General features: G+C 41.5%; 2 protein-coding genes across 2 annotated transcripts; both read left to right on the top strand.

The window, feature by feature from the left end:
• The first annotated feature begins 2,907 nt into the window (after window positions 1-2,907).
• Window positions 2,908-5,427, top strand: LOC128298673 (chorion peroxidase-like). The gene is made up of 7 exons (XM_053034443.1): window positions 2,908-3,004; window positions 3,084-3,171; window positions 3,237-3,569; window positions 3,636-4,674; window positions 4,738-4,926; window positions 4,994-5,183; window positions 5,261-5,427. The coding sequence occupies exons 1-7, from the start codon at window positions 2,908-2,910 to the stop codon at window positions 5,425-5,427; spliced, it is 2,103 nt and encodes a 700-aa protein (XP_052890403.1).
• Window positions 5,428-6,825: 1,398 nt separating this feature from the next.
• On the top strand, window positions 6,826-9,130 carry LOC128309482 (chorion peroxidase-like). The gene is made up of 6 exons (XM_053045887.1): window positions 6,826-6,845; window positions 6,921-7,253; window positions 7,316-8,354; window positions 8,428-8,616; window positions 8,706-8,895; window positions 8,964-9,130. The coding sequence occupies exons 1-6, from the start codon at window positions 6,826-6,828 to the stop codon at window positions 9,128-9,130; spliced, it is 1,938 nt and encodes a 645-aa protein (XP_052901847.1).
• The last annotated feature ends 4,445 nt before the right edge of the window (window positions 9,131-13,575 follow it).

The following is a 13,575-nucleotide window of genomic DNA, read 5'->3' on the forward strand; positions in this document are numbered from 1 at the left end:
AGCCGTGCCCGAAAGCGGCCTACCAAAGTTGCCTGTAATCCGTTTCAAGGGTAGCATTCCTATTCTGTAGGCTTGAGAACGCATTAATTTCAAACGGCACACGATACCCAGAAATGTTCGGATGCGTCCGGATACGGGTATGGCAGGAATGCAATTACGGTGCGTTTTGTTCAGGCTGAAGCTGCGTGCTGAAAGAAGCCGGCCTGTCATTCTCCAATCGGCAGCCGATCGTTGGCTTTGATTTGCGGCCAGCCGATGAGCGAACGCAGCCGGGCATTGGTTGGGTAAGATAATGCGTGAGGGTTGCAATTATGTCATGCTGTGCCGTGTGTGGTGTCAGTGTGTGATAAATTCCATTCCCTGCGTCGAACAATGACATTCCTTCATCCCGGTTCAACACTGTTCGACCCGGGGAGGGATGCGAATACCGGTAGGATTCGATGAATTGTGTGTATGAGGGAGTTTGCATTGTAGAAAGCGACTTGTAGAGCCGGAGCGGTGTGATGAAACGAGGGTGTGATGGGATAGGTGCGTGCGATATGACCGAAATGCACACATTTAATTTACAACGTCATGTCCCCCGGGGGAGTCGGAATGTCGTTGTCTGAAGGAAGTATTGTTTGGTCATGAATGTCGTTAGTGGTTGAGATTGAGTGTTGATGTTTGGCAGATGGAAGTCTGGTTTCGGTGTCCGTTGGGGTAAAGGGAGAGATTAACTACAGGAGTAACGATAAATTGAGCTCGTCTTTAAATTCTTTGTGGAAAGGATAATACCATCATACAGACGGTCGAGCGTCGGAAATGGCATTCAAATGATGTTTGCTTTACCATTTATCTATAATTCAAAGTTTAATTATTCAATCGTTTAATATAAAACCGAAGACGATTCACATAACTTTCTATTTAAGAGAAAAAGAAAATGAGCGTAGAATATGTTATGGAACTAGACATAAATAGCTAAACTGATTTTGTATGATATGAGACGGTCGTGAATTAGATTATGTAACAAATGTTTTATTTTTACCGCACGCTGAGACATTAAATCATTGGACAAAAATTGTTTTAAGTGTAAAAAATACAAATTTAATAAAACAAATTCTCTAATGTATCGTCTTGTGAAAATACCCATAATCATGAACAATAATCCGCGATGGAACCTATGTCGCAACAGTAACAGCTCAGAAAAAAAGAAGTATTTGTCCCTTCGCTATCACGTTTTTCGCAAGCTTTGCAAACAAGAAGGGCGGATGTTCTGTTCGTACAAACTGTACGAAACATGCGAAAAAACGTTCGCAGTGCGCATCAACTTTCCACACAAACGAACGAACCCAAGGCGCAAGGTGACACTGTGGCGGTGGAAAGGCGAGTCACCCAACGGTGAACAATAAATATTAGCAAGTGGTTGTATTTATGGAAAAAGTTTCACGTGCAACACAAAACACAACTGCACTGCTAGCGGCCATACTTATGGGAGCGAATCTTGGGAAACTTCTCGCAAACAGCGTCGGAAGATGTAACCTGACAGATGGCTGGGCAGTAAGCAGTGAGCATCATAAACTTCTCACGATAATACCTATCTTCCCGACGTTATGTCCCGATTGTTTTTCAAAGGAATGGTTAAAGTTAGGTGTGTTTGTTGAAATTATATGAATATTTAATTACAATTTGCATGTGTGTTTCTGGCCTTGTAAATGACACTAATGAGATGTGTGCAGTTCATGCCTAATCATTTACGATTTGTGGTTTCACGAAGCACTACGGAGTAGTTTTTTAACTTATTGCTATATAATGACTCTACTGTTTTGTATTTTGATTGTTTGATCAAAGTACCATACGAACCTTGAACTAGTGCTTTCGAATATTTCATTTTAGTGGTGTTGCGTTTAAGCGATATGGATTTTAGTTACAGTTGATATATTTTTGATAAAAAGCAAAAAAAAAAGGCTGAGGGTTTCCCACTAGCAGCTCCATTGGTGAAAACAGCGAGTGCAGGGAAATAATGATGCAGGGACATGATACCTTAATTGATTTCTGCGACTTCATAGCAAAGATATCTACATGCATGATGCTAACACTAACCATATTTCTCATAAGTCAGAAGATAAGTGCTTAGAGTTTGTTCGATTGCGTAATTTAATTAGCTAATTTATATTATTTATTTCTCTCTCTCTCTCTATTTGGCGTAACGACCTACTAGGTCATGCCTTTTATTTATGGCTCGCTAGACTTAATTTTACCACGTAGCCCAAGAGTCAATCCTTGCTACGGGGGATTGGTCCAGATGGAGTTTTGGACCGGCGCCGCCACCGTCATGCTACCGGGCCACCCCAATTGTCTAATAGTCCTAAAATCGGTTAAATGAATGAATATTAAATGTCTTCCTTTGTAGCTGCTTATATACGGCATTGTTATGTTAGCCTTAACAGTTCAGTTCTCGTGAAGGATAAATGTTAGACTTTACCAGTAAAAACCACAAATAAAGAAACAAAACTAAAGAATGCGCACGTCTTGGCAGATTTTTTTTTCTTTGCTGCACTTGTTCATGCACTTGTGTTTCGCTTCTTTAACACCACCTCAGCCCAGCCCATACCGGAAACATGAAACGACAAAACAACAGCTACAATCGGGCGCCGGTACATGGCGTTTATTTTTGTTACGAATCGTCGCTTCATTCCAAGGAATGGTTTCAGTTAAATAGTATCTTTTTGCTACCGATAATGCGAGAATGAAATGAGAATGGCTGTAGGTCGGGGTACGGAATGATACCATGCACACGCCCACAGAGTGATAGCTTTTCCTGAGGGCCGTATATAAATTAGCTCTACCACGAGCCCACGCGTTCTATTGCAACACGGTGGACCCAGTGAGGTGTACAATTGCAGAAGGTAAGGTTCGCTGAGATCGAAGATGGTGCAGGTGTACCTCGGTTGTTCCCAACGGACGAAAGGCTTGTCGATTCTGTGTGGAATCCTTGCAGTGTTACATATTGTGGAAGCTTCATTTGGTATGGAAAATATGTGCAATAATTGAACGTAGAACATGAGAACAGATTCCCATTATGCATTATGCACTTGTTCTTGCAGTCAACTACCAGCTAAATGGGAACCCGGTGACATACGATGCGTACAACAAGCAGTGTGGTTTACAACTTAAGTGTTTCGATGATAAAAGGTTCCTTTTTGAAGTGAATAAAATAAGTTTAATTTTGATAGCCTAACCGGTCGCTTGTTTCGTAGCTGTCCATCACTACAGGAGCTGGGAAGCTTAGAGAAGGAAGCCCTCGAGAAAGCGATACATGAGCTGCTCAACAACGAAGCAGCTTCAAACGATCCTCGCTTTCTGATCGATGAATCTGAGTTTGATCATGGGTTTCATCAGACGAAGCCTATCCATCCAAACGAGCAGTTGGGTGTAACGCGAACTCTCACCACACAGAAGGTACTGGAAGCATTAGCCAAACGGTACAGCTGCTGTCAGCTAAAAAACCTGCTAGATGGCAAGTGTTACTCAAACGTAACGCTTCCCTGCTGTACAGGCAGTGAGGGAGTACAATGCGATCCTGCTTATCCGTAAGTGAAGCAAGTGCTGATTAATTGTTGGTTAATAACGCTGTTTGTTCACTATTCTCAAAATAGATATCGTAGCTACGATGGGACTTGCAACAATCTACGCCATCCCACCTGGGGAAAGCGTGGAAATGCACTGAAGCATCCCATTGCGCCGTGTTTTAGCGATTTGGTCGCGCAGCCGGCTCGCAGCAAATCAGGTGCATCGTTACCACAAAACCGAAATCTCATCTCCGGGCTGGCCGATGCACTGAGAAAGCGGGAAATTAAAGTCACCTCCCGTCTGAACATGTTTTCCGTGTTTTTTAGTGAGTTCATTAATTCTGACATGATCGGCCGAGCGAACAAGCGAACCAAACGAGCTACAAAAGGTTTTCGCGGTTGTCTTGCGGACGGATCCGATCGCAGTCCTTTTACCACGCCACTGTCCAACCCACTGCTGGTGCAGCCCGATGATTCTTACGATGGGAAGCTTGGAGTGCGCTGTCTCAACTTAAGCCCGCAAGAAAAGGCAAACGACCGGTGCGAGTTGAAGCACGTAGCCGAACGAAATCTTGAGACCCCTTTTCTCGACTTGTCGAGCTTGCTGGGCGATACGGCCAATTATGATGTGTTTGGCAGATTGATTCTGGAGTTGTGTGGTGCCACCAAGCCAGTCGTCAACTCGGAACCCGTTTCGGTGCATTTTATTGCGATTGCTGGTCTGTTTGGCCAGCTGCATAACTACTGTGTGGATCGTGCTAGTACGTGCTTGCAGAGTCCGGGTCCGGTACAGGAACGGTGCCGTGCGTTTACAATAGCCGTGTATCAGAAGATTGTGACGGAGCAGCTACTGCCGGTATTGTTTGGTGATGAGTTTTACAAGCAGTGTGATTTCAATTGCGAGTATAATCCGCACGATGAGACGGTCGTTTCCATGGCGTATAGGAATGGGCTGGGACGATTCCAGCACATATGGATACCGGAGAGCATGTTGTACAGCCCACAAGGGCAGACGCAATCGTTGCCATTTAACACGTTCTTCCATGATCACGAACAGTTTGATTGTAGCGGTGTACTAGACGGGGTCCTGGAATCTCCAATTCACATAGGAAACTTATCCAGAGCGGTAAGTGTCGGGGAAGCAAACCGCGTGGGGATGGAACAGTTGTTGATAGATTTCTATTGCTAGAATGTGGACAAGTTTTATACCGTCGATGGAACACGCGGAACCTGTCTGCCATGCATCGATCTGTCACGTAACCGTGACTCTGGGATGTGTCCGTTGGTGACCTACAAACACTATCTTGATCAGCTATTTGGAGACGAAACCAAGTGTTACGATGCGTTCGAGGACCTGAGCGATATATTTAGAGATGATGTGAGTCTCTGTGATGTGCTTGGAAGATCATTCGATTCACAGTGTGACATTTATTACATTTTTGTAGGTTATCGAATATTTCTCCAAGCGCTATGAACACCCGTCAGATATTGATTTGCTATTTGGAATGCTGGATCGCAGACTCCTGTCCGGTGGTTTTCTCCCCAAAATTGTAGCCCAAGCCACCTGTCTTGAGTTTAAGCGGCTCAAATGCACGGATCGGTTCTTCTACACGTGGAATCCGTACCTCGGTGAAGGTAAGCCAGCGTGCTGACTAATCTTGTACACTGTTTCGATTTCTCACTGTATCTTGCTTATTCGTTATACTTTTTAGGAACTCGTCATCTTGTCAACGTTTTCGATTTTACATCATTATTGGCACTGTTTACGCAGATGAGTTCTGTTCCTTTAGATCCTTTCTTCGTCGGTAGTTCTAGAGTAGCTTCGAGCGACGTTAGAAATTACTTGCAAACTTTGGACTATCTTTTCTGTCATCTCTAGAGTTTGCTTTTACTAGTACTAGGCTGTTAACGACATAATAAAAGTAAAACGATAAAACATTCATTCAAAGAATCAGTTCTTGTCTTGTTCGAAAGAAGTAACCCTTGCATTGTGCATTACATTTTACGTGGTATTTAATAACTGTTCAACAAACAGCAAACAGTAAAAAAACTCAAACAATTTTCAAGAGGCCATGAGTATGGGGTGAAAAAGCAGCTTGTTGTATGTTAACCAAAACATTATGGGTATGATTTGGCTGGCAAGCACGCGTGTCACCAACAAGACACAACGTGAAGCGCCAAAAACGTAAACAACCAACCATCGGTAAAGCAAAACAATTAAACAAAACCCCACAGCGGGCGGAATCTTATAAAACCACCTGTACTGGTACGCGCCATTCAGTAAAGGTTGCACCAGCAGTTGTGCTGGTGGCACAGTAGTGATTTCCGTTGTTAGAAGTGTCATTTGTGTACTCTAGCGCCTTGCAGCAAAGATTTTCCTAATGATGGCATTCATGCTTGGGAGATGGTTTCCAATGCATGCAACAGTGCTGGTGTTAGTGCCGTGTCTGCTTCTGTGTGTACAATTATCTTCAGCAGACCCATTCGGTATGATTCTATTGTTCATAATTATTGCAAATAAACCAGTTGACAAAGTAAGCAAGGTGTAAATTTCGTAAAAAAACAACGAATAGTGACATTGAGAATGGAAAAAAAAGAACTGTTAACATATGTCTGAGAGCCCAGAACAGAAACGATGTGCTGTACAGGTGTTGTGTTTAGTGCATTGATTGTTTGTAAACAAGCGCTCAGCTCAACTTCAAGCGCCGGACGTGCTTTATCGTAGTATGACTGTTTTTACGTGACATGGTGTAACAGAAAGAGAAAAAAGTGACTGTTGAACTCATGTGGACTTGGAAGGCGAATACAAAATTATAAAATGGGAAAAATTTAGACCTGCTGGAATGCGATCTACAGATCTGAAATAAGAATGTAAACACATTGAAAATGGGTTTAAAGAGTACATTATATTTTTATCTTGTTGTTAACGAATGTGTAATTTAAAATTAAATTATTGGGTTGGTATATAACACGCATCACTGTGCAGTGGAGTTACGCGACTCATAAACTTTAATGAACGATCACTGACACGATTCGGTACATACTACTCTTAACTTCATCTGCCTATTTTAATTGTTAATAACATAATATAGTAGTTGCAATACGGCCTGGCCGTCTATGAATAAATAAAAAAAAAAAAAAACATAATATAGTAACAAAACATATTCGATTTGTATTGAATGAACTATTTACTTTGCGTTTTATGATAGATAAATACTACTTATCTGAAGTCCCAAAGTATTATGGCGGGTATGACAAACAATGTGGATATGATCCAATGTGTCACGATGATCAAAGGTAAATCAGGGTGTTTATCTCTCTAGCAATAGATATACAATAATGCTTCCTACTTCCCACGACCTTAACTTCCAGCTGTCCTGATCAGGAGCTGTTTGGAGAATACGAAAAAGAAGCTTTCATCAAGGCGGTCGCCGAGTTGCTAAGCAACGAAGAGAAAGCACAAAACAGTTGCTACCGCATTGGGGACAGTGAATTCGACTTTGGACTCTTCCAAACGTTGCCAATCAAACCAAATGAAGATCTGGACGTGCGACGGACGCTTACGACGGACAAGTTTTTGAAGACACTGGCAAAAAAATTGACCAAGTGTCAGTTGAGAAATCTGCTCGATGGTAAATGTTACACAAATGTAACGCTCTCCTGTTGTAATGGCGCCGAGCAAATTACCTGCGATCCGGACGATCCGTAAGTGTGTGATAGATTTCTATGCGTTCTGTTGCCTTTACATAGTTATTGCCAACTTTCAGATATCGCAGTTACGATGGAAGTTGTAATAATCTACAGCATCCCACCTGGGGAAGGCGTGGAAATGCACTGAAGCATCCGATCGCACCGTGTTATAGCGATCTCGTGTCGAAACCGGCACGCAGCAAATCAGGTGCACCGTTACCACAAAATCGAAAGGTGGTTTCCGAGCTGGCCGACTTCCTGGACAAGTACGGTCCCACCACGTCTTCTTCACTAAACATGTTCATGGTGTTCTGGATGGAAACGATCAGTTCGGATATGATTGGCCGAACGAACAAGCGTGCGCAATGCCCGACCCAAGGTTTTCGCGGCTGTCGTGCGGATGGACGGGATCGAAGCGCTTTCGTGTCTATGCTGTCGAATCCTTTACGCATGCCGCTGGATGATCTGTACTGTGGAGAGTCCGGTATAAGCTGTCTTAATTTTAGTCCGCAAGAAAAGGCAAACGATCGGTGTGAAATCAAACATGTGGCCGAGCGTAACATGCAGAGTAGCTACCTGGATCTATCCAGCTTGTACGGTGACACTCCGGACTATGATGAAGAAGGAAAGTTGCCACTGTACCACTGTGGAGCCACGGACCCAGTTTCTCAGTCGGCACCTACCACCGTGCAGTTTGCAGCCATAATCGGTTTATTCGGTAAATTGCATAACTATTGTGTGGATCGTATTCGATCCTGTCCAAAGTCACAGGGTTCGGTACAGGAACGCTGCAGGGCGCTTACGATTGGTGTTTATCAAAAGATCATTTACGGACAGTTGTTGCCGCTTCTGTTTGGAGAGGAACTGTACAATTTGTGTGGTTTAGATTGTGAATATAATCCATACGCGGAGAGCACTGTTTCCCAGACGTACAAGAATGGGCCCGGTAGATTCCCGCACGTATGGATTACGGATGAGGTAATGTATAAGCATGAAGGAAAGTCACAATGGCGACCGTTCAACGAGTACTTCCGCAATCACGAGTCGTTCGATTGCACAGCAACGTTAGCAGGAGCGTTGGAAACACCTATCAAGACTGATCGACTGGCCGATGCGGTAAGATATTGAGATTTGGAGGTAAAATAGAAACAATACAATATGTATAATCTGGGACGATTTTTCGCTGTAGATTGTAAACAAATTCTATACCGTTGATGGAAAGCGTGGTAGCTGTCTGCCCTGTATTGATTTGGCACGTAATCGTGATTCGGGATTGTGTCCGTTGGTGACCTACAAACACTTCATCGAACAAGTTGCCGGGGAGGAAAGCAAGTGCTACGGTACATTCGAGGACCTGAGTGACATGTTTAGTCCGGAGGTGAGTGTGAGGTCGTGAGATGCGGGACGAGAAGGACAACGGATGATTATGTTTTTACTAATTTCGGTTTTGTTTTTCGTTTCGTGCAGTTGATAGAGTTTTTTGCACAGCATTATGAGTATCCCGGAGACATCGATGTGCTGTTTGCCAACATGGATCAGCGTGCTTATTCTGGATCGAACTTGCCAAAACTAGTGTCGCAATCTACCTGCCTTGAGTTCAAGCGGCTCAAATGTACGGATCGCTTTTTCTACACGTGGAATCAGAACTTGGGAGAAGGTATGCCATTCTTGATTTATCCATTTGCGTAGGAGTTAAGAATTATAATGTGTTTGATCTTTGTTTAGGAGCTCAACATCTGATCGAGATATTAGATTTCACTGCGTTATTGGCACTATTTACTGAGATGGCCGAGGTCCCACTGGAACCATTCTTAGTTGACAGTCCTAAAGTTGCCGCATTGGATGTGAAAACATATCTGGAAAGTGTGGACTACCTTTACTGTCAGATGTGATCTAGTTTTAATTTAAAAACATTATAACAAAGCTTATCACACAGTGTTTTTTTCGTAGTTATGACCTTGAGAATTTGTGGAATTTGAGTCAATGAAATGTTCTCGAAAGCGTGGACGTTCTTTGCTACTGATCCACATTATACAGAAACAGCTGCGTTGGGAACCTTTCAATAGTCAGGAAATAAGGTTCCAAAGATTTATCAGAAAGTAGCAGAACACCAACAGTAATCAGAAAATAAGAACAAAAATCATCGTATAAAAACTGTCGCATGATGCACCGGAAAACACCAATAAAACACAAAATCTACTTTACGTTCCTACTATCCCTTCGTTCTAATAACTTTAATAGATTATTTTATCAAATGAAACATGAAAGATATCAATTAGTACTTAAAAACTTAACAATAAAAATACAGTATTAAATGTAGTGCTATATTCATCCATTTAAAATAATTGTTTTTTTTTTCTACAATTTAGTTCAAATCACATGACACATATGTTTTTCTAACTCTAGAAATAATGCGAAGTGGTTTTTTAAAATATGTACAAATTATGATAAACTTACTGTTATTTATTTGAATACATCTGAAGATGCAAATCTAAAAAACTCTTTTTTACATCAAAAAACAAACCTCACAAAAATGGTATATTAGGTCGATTGCATTCCTCTCGTTCAGTATGCATACCTTTGAGCTCAAAATCTAGTTTGTTCAATTGTATGAACAGGAAATAGTTTAAAGTGAATTGTTCCGATCGAAACATTCAGTCCTATGCTTCTTTCAATCTTGATTTGTGGTAATCACATAACATTGCTAGAGCACTTTTTACTTTATTTGCTTTTCCATGATGACGACATTTGGCGTATTGTCTGTTACTGTACATCTATTTGGGGAAAATATCTTCGTCATTCTTCCGCCTCTATGTGACGAAAATTGGAACTCAACAACGAGTTTTGAACGGAAATCATATAACCGGGAAAAGTGAATTGAATTTAAGAAATATGTGAGAAAAAAGATGTTCATCAAAGAATCTTTAAGTTTAAGTGAGAAATGATTTATTCAAATAAATATGCTAATTTTGTTAGATACTAATACAGCCCATAAAGGCGAAAGATCGTGCCTGGCATTGAGTTACGCATCAACATTTCATCCGGATGGGTATAAATCAAGATTATGGATGATAAATGCGCTTTCCGACCAACCCGAAAGTGCATTAAGGTTGCAGTAGGAAAAAGCGAACAAACTGTTAGGTTACGGATTTGGAATATGTATATGTTTGAGTGCTACGAGCAAATAATTTTGGCAGTACATAATTTAGCATCAAACTCTATAATTTGAGAAATCTAATGTTCTGTCGAATGATCGATTCATTTACCATTGCCATTGGTTTGCACATACTAGGAGGATAAATTGGGTTTAAAAATATTAGAAAGCAGAATATTAGAAAGACTTGAGCATTGACTGCAATGTTCAAAAAGACTACAGTGATTTTGTTGTTAATAAAACAACGTATAAGATCGTGTGCAGTGTTACAATGTTGTAGCAGATGTACTATGTTTTTATTAATTTGTTTCAAGACTATTGCAACGAAACAATGCATTTATTAAATAGTTTTTTTGTCTATATATTTGTATGCTGATTTATTTGAAATGTATAAACCTTTTGTATGTTATCAGTAAACAATAAATATTTATCTAATTGATTGATTTGCTACATAACATAGAGAGGTTATAAGAAATCAGTATATTTTTAAAATTTAAAGCATAGCTACAATTACTTCGTTTCTGAGTGCATAGTTTCAAATTGCATTTCAAATATCGGAATGAAGACAACATTTTTTTTTTAAATGAAATGAATTTGGACGCTCGTGTTCGTCCTGTGAACCACCAGGAAGTAAAAGCAATGGTATGCTAGTTGTTGCAACATTTCTACGCTTCCGGCACTTGTTCGAATGTACAAAGAAATGGAACGATTACGGTTATTAATGATTCCAGGATCAGGATCGAATTTATCATCATTACAAATGTGGCCAGCCGAATCGAACGCGCTCGTTTCGAAGACAGCTGAGACCGGCTCGGTACGCGTACGTACAGATATCGCACAGCGATTCGTACCAATCGGCGCACCGTCGGCATCCATTCATCCGATTTAACGTTCGTTTGCAGTCGTTGCAGTGGGTCATTAAAAAAAACCTCGTAGCATTCCTTTCCCTGGGTCTGAGATTGCGATTATCGTTCGGTAGTGGATTGCTGTTGAGCTTGTTTGGCAACGGTATTGACCAGCGATGACACCACCATTCTGGACCCAAAACGATCCAACGAATGGAGCGCAAAAAAGGCTGATCCAGCAGTTCGGTATGAATTGTGACCGTTATCGGCTACCCGGTTTCTCACATTCCTTGTTCGTACAAGGCTGCGGACATGCTGCTTTTTCTGAGAATGGGAATAGAAGGAAGAATACGAAAGCGAATCAGCCGGGCACATTCGATGCATTCCGAGTGTTCTTCATTGCTGCCGGCAGTTGCGAGGTTTTCCCCAGCCGTAGTAGTTGTGTGCAAACTGTGTTTGTGTGTCTGTGTTGAGTATATTCCGTAAAAAAATAGGAGCGTGTGAGGAAACGACCGAACACGATTCTGTTCGAGCGTTTGCGTAATTGAAGCAAATTGAGCGATAATTTTAATCATGATTTACTGAAATGCCAATTTGTCTCCGTTGCCAGTCGAATTTGTGCATTTTGCGAAAGGATGCTCATCGTTGCTTAACTGATTGTTCCACGTTTAGTTATTGTGCAGTTGACCTCAAAATAAAATCGCATTTGGAGGGAAACCGGAATACAATCAGAGAAAAAAAAAATATGAAGCTCAGAGTAATACATGAAAAAATGAATATAAATTTCTACCAAAATCTGATCAAACAAACAGGTCAACCAAGAAACTATATCACAAATGCTGGGTTTAATAAACTTATTTGCTTACTTTACTTATCTGGCGCTACAACCGCTTCGCGGTATTGGCCTGCTGCATGAGTCCTCTAAATCGTTCAGCGCCTTTGTCTGCCAATCCATCCTCAATCGGATCCTACCTCATTACAGAGCGGGTTTAATATACAGCTTAGGGAAAATAAAGTAAACAAATGCTGAAAATGTAAAATGTTCGAATGCAAAAAAGGTGCGTACAAGATCAATGATTAAAAGGACTACAGGATTAAAAAAAAATAAGAATAACCTTTTTATATAATTTGTTCGCTCAAATTTACATTCCTTAAACCATATTGCATTTCCTTAGATAACGCTTTTCCTTCCTTTCATCTTAATTATCTTCGGGGGCAAAACTGTGTACTGCAATTAATGCCAGAATTCGCCAATATCAATGCCTGTATATCCTTCATATCAAATAGCTCCAATATTCAAAGCTCAGTAAATCGGCAACGTTGTGAGAAATCAAGCGACAAAGAAAAAAACAACAATTCATACCGCTTTTCTTGCAGGTGAACAATTTTGATGTTTTATGTTTGGCCAAATGTTGAGCTGCTGGAAGCAGGAAAAAAAAACGAATGTTGCCATGACTTTCCAGTACTTGCTTTATTCGATCTACGGTAACGGATGTAGCACTGCTGACACTGCTGCCAGTGCTTGGTACGCTTCTTGCTTCGTGCTTGCGTTCCATTTTCTTACACTTAAACTGCTACATCATCTTGGCAGCTCGTACGCTGGCCCGGGTGCTTCGTTCGATTTATTTTCCGTGGATCTTCCAGTGGTGAGAAAACATTCCCATACCATCGAGGCATTCCCCGGATGCAAATCGTAAAATTCCTATTTACAATTCGTCGCTAGCAGTGAGCGAGAGGAATAAAAAAAAGGAAACAACACAAACCCCTGTTCCGGTTTGCGGAACCGCGGTGGTAAGTATTTCGTTTTTATTTTCTTCGCCTGTATGTGTTTGAACCGAGTATGTGCATAAAGCACTTACTTGGAGGTGGAGGAAAAGCGCAATATAAAATCCGTCCCCTGTAGCATTCCACACCGGCTGTGGCTGTGTGTCGTACGCACCCAGCACGGGCGCGCACCCCGTAGTGTTTGATTTATTTCTTCCGGCTGCCATTTACGGCGGCTTTTACGCTTTTACGCGGAGGTTTTCCACCGAGGCGCGTGTGTTTGCATTGGAATAATGCAAAATGCATGATTTTGCCTTTTTGCAGCACTGAAGATTTTTTTTATACCATCTCCCCAGTCAGCTGTTTTCCGGTTTCGACTCGGTGGTGTTGGTGGTGATGCATGGAGTTGGATGTTGTATACCAGTTCGGTCAAAACAACGAACGTACGCAGCCGGTGTGCGGTTTGTTAGAAGAAAAGGAATTAGTTTTCTTTTTATTACACTTTTTTCTTGCATTCGTGCTTGCTCCGTGTGCTTGCTCTTGGGGAAAACAAACCGGTTCCATTTCTTCGTTC

This window comes from Anopheles moucheti, chromosome 2 (genome assembly GCF_943734755.1).
Source record: "Anopheles moucheti chromosome 2, idAnoMoucSN_F20_07, whole genome shotgun sequence".
NCBI lineage: Eukaryota > Metazoa > Arthropoda > Insecta > Diptera > Culicidae > Anopheles > Anopheles moucheti.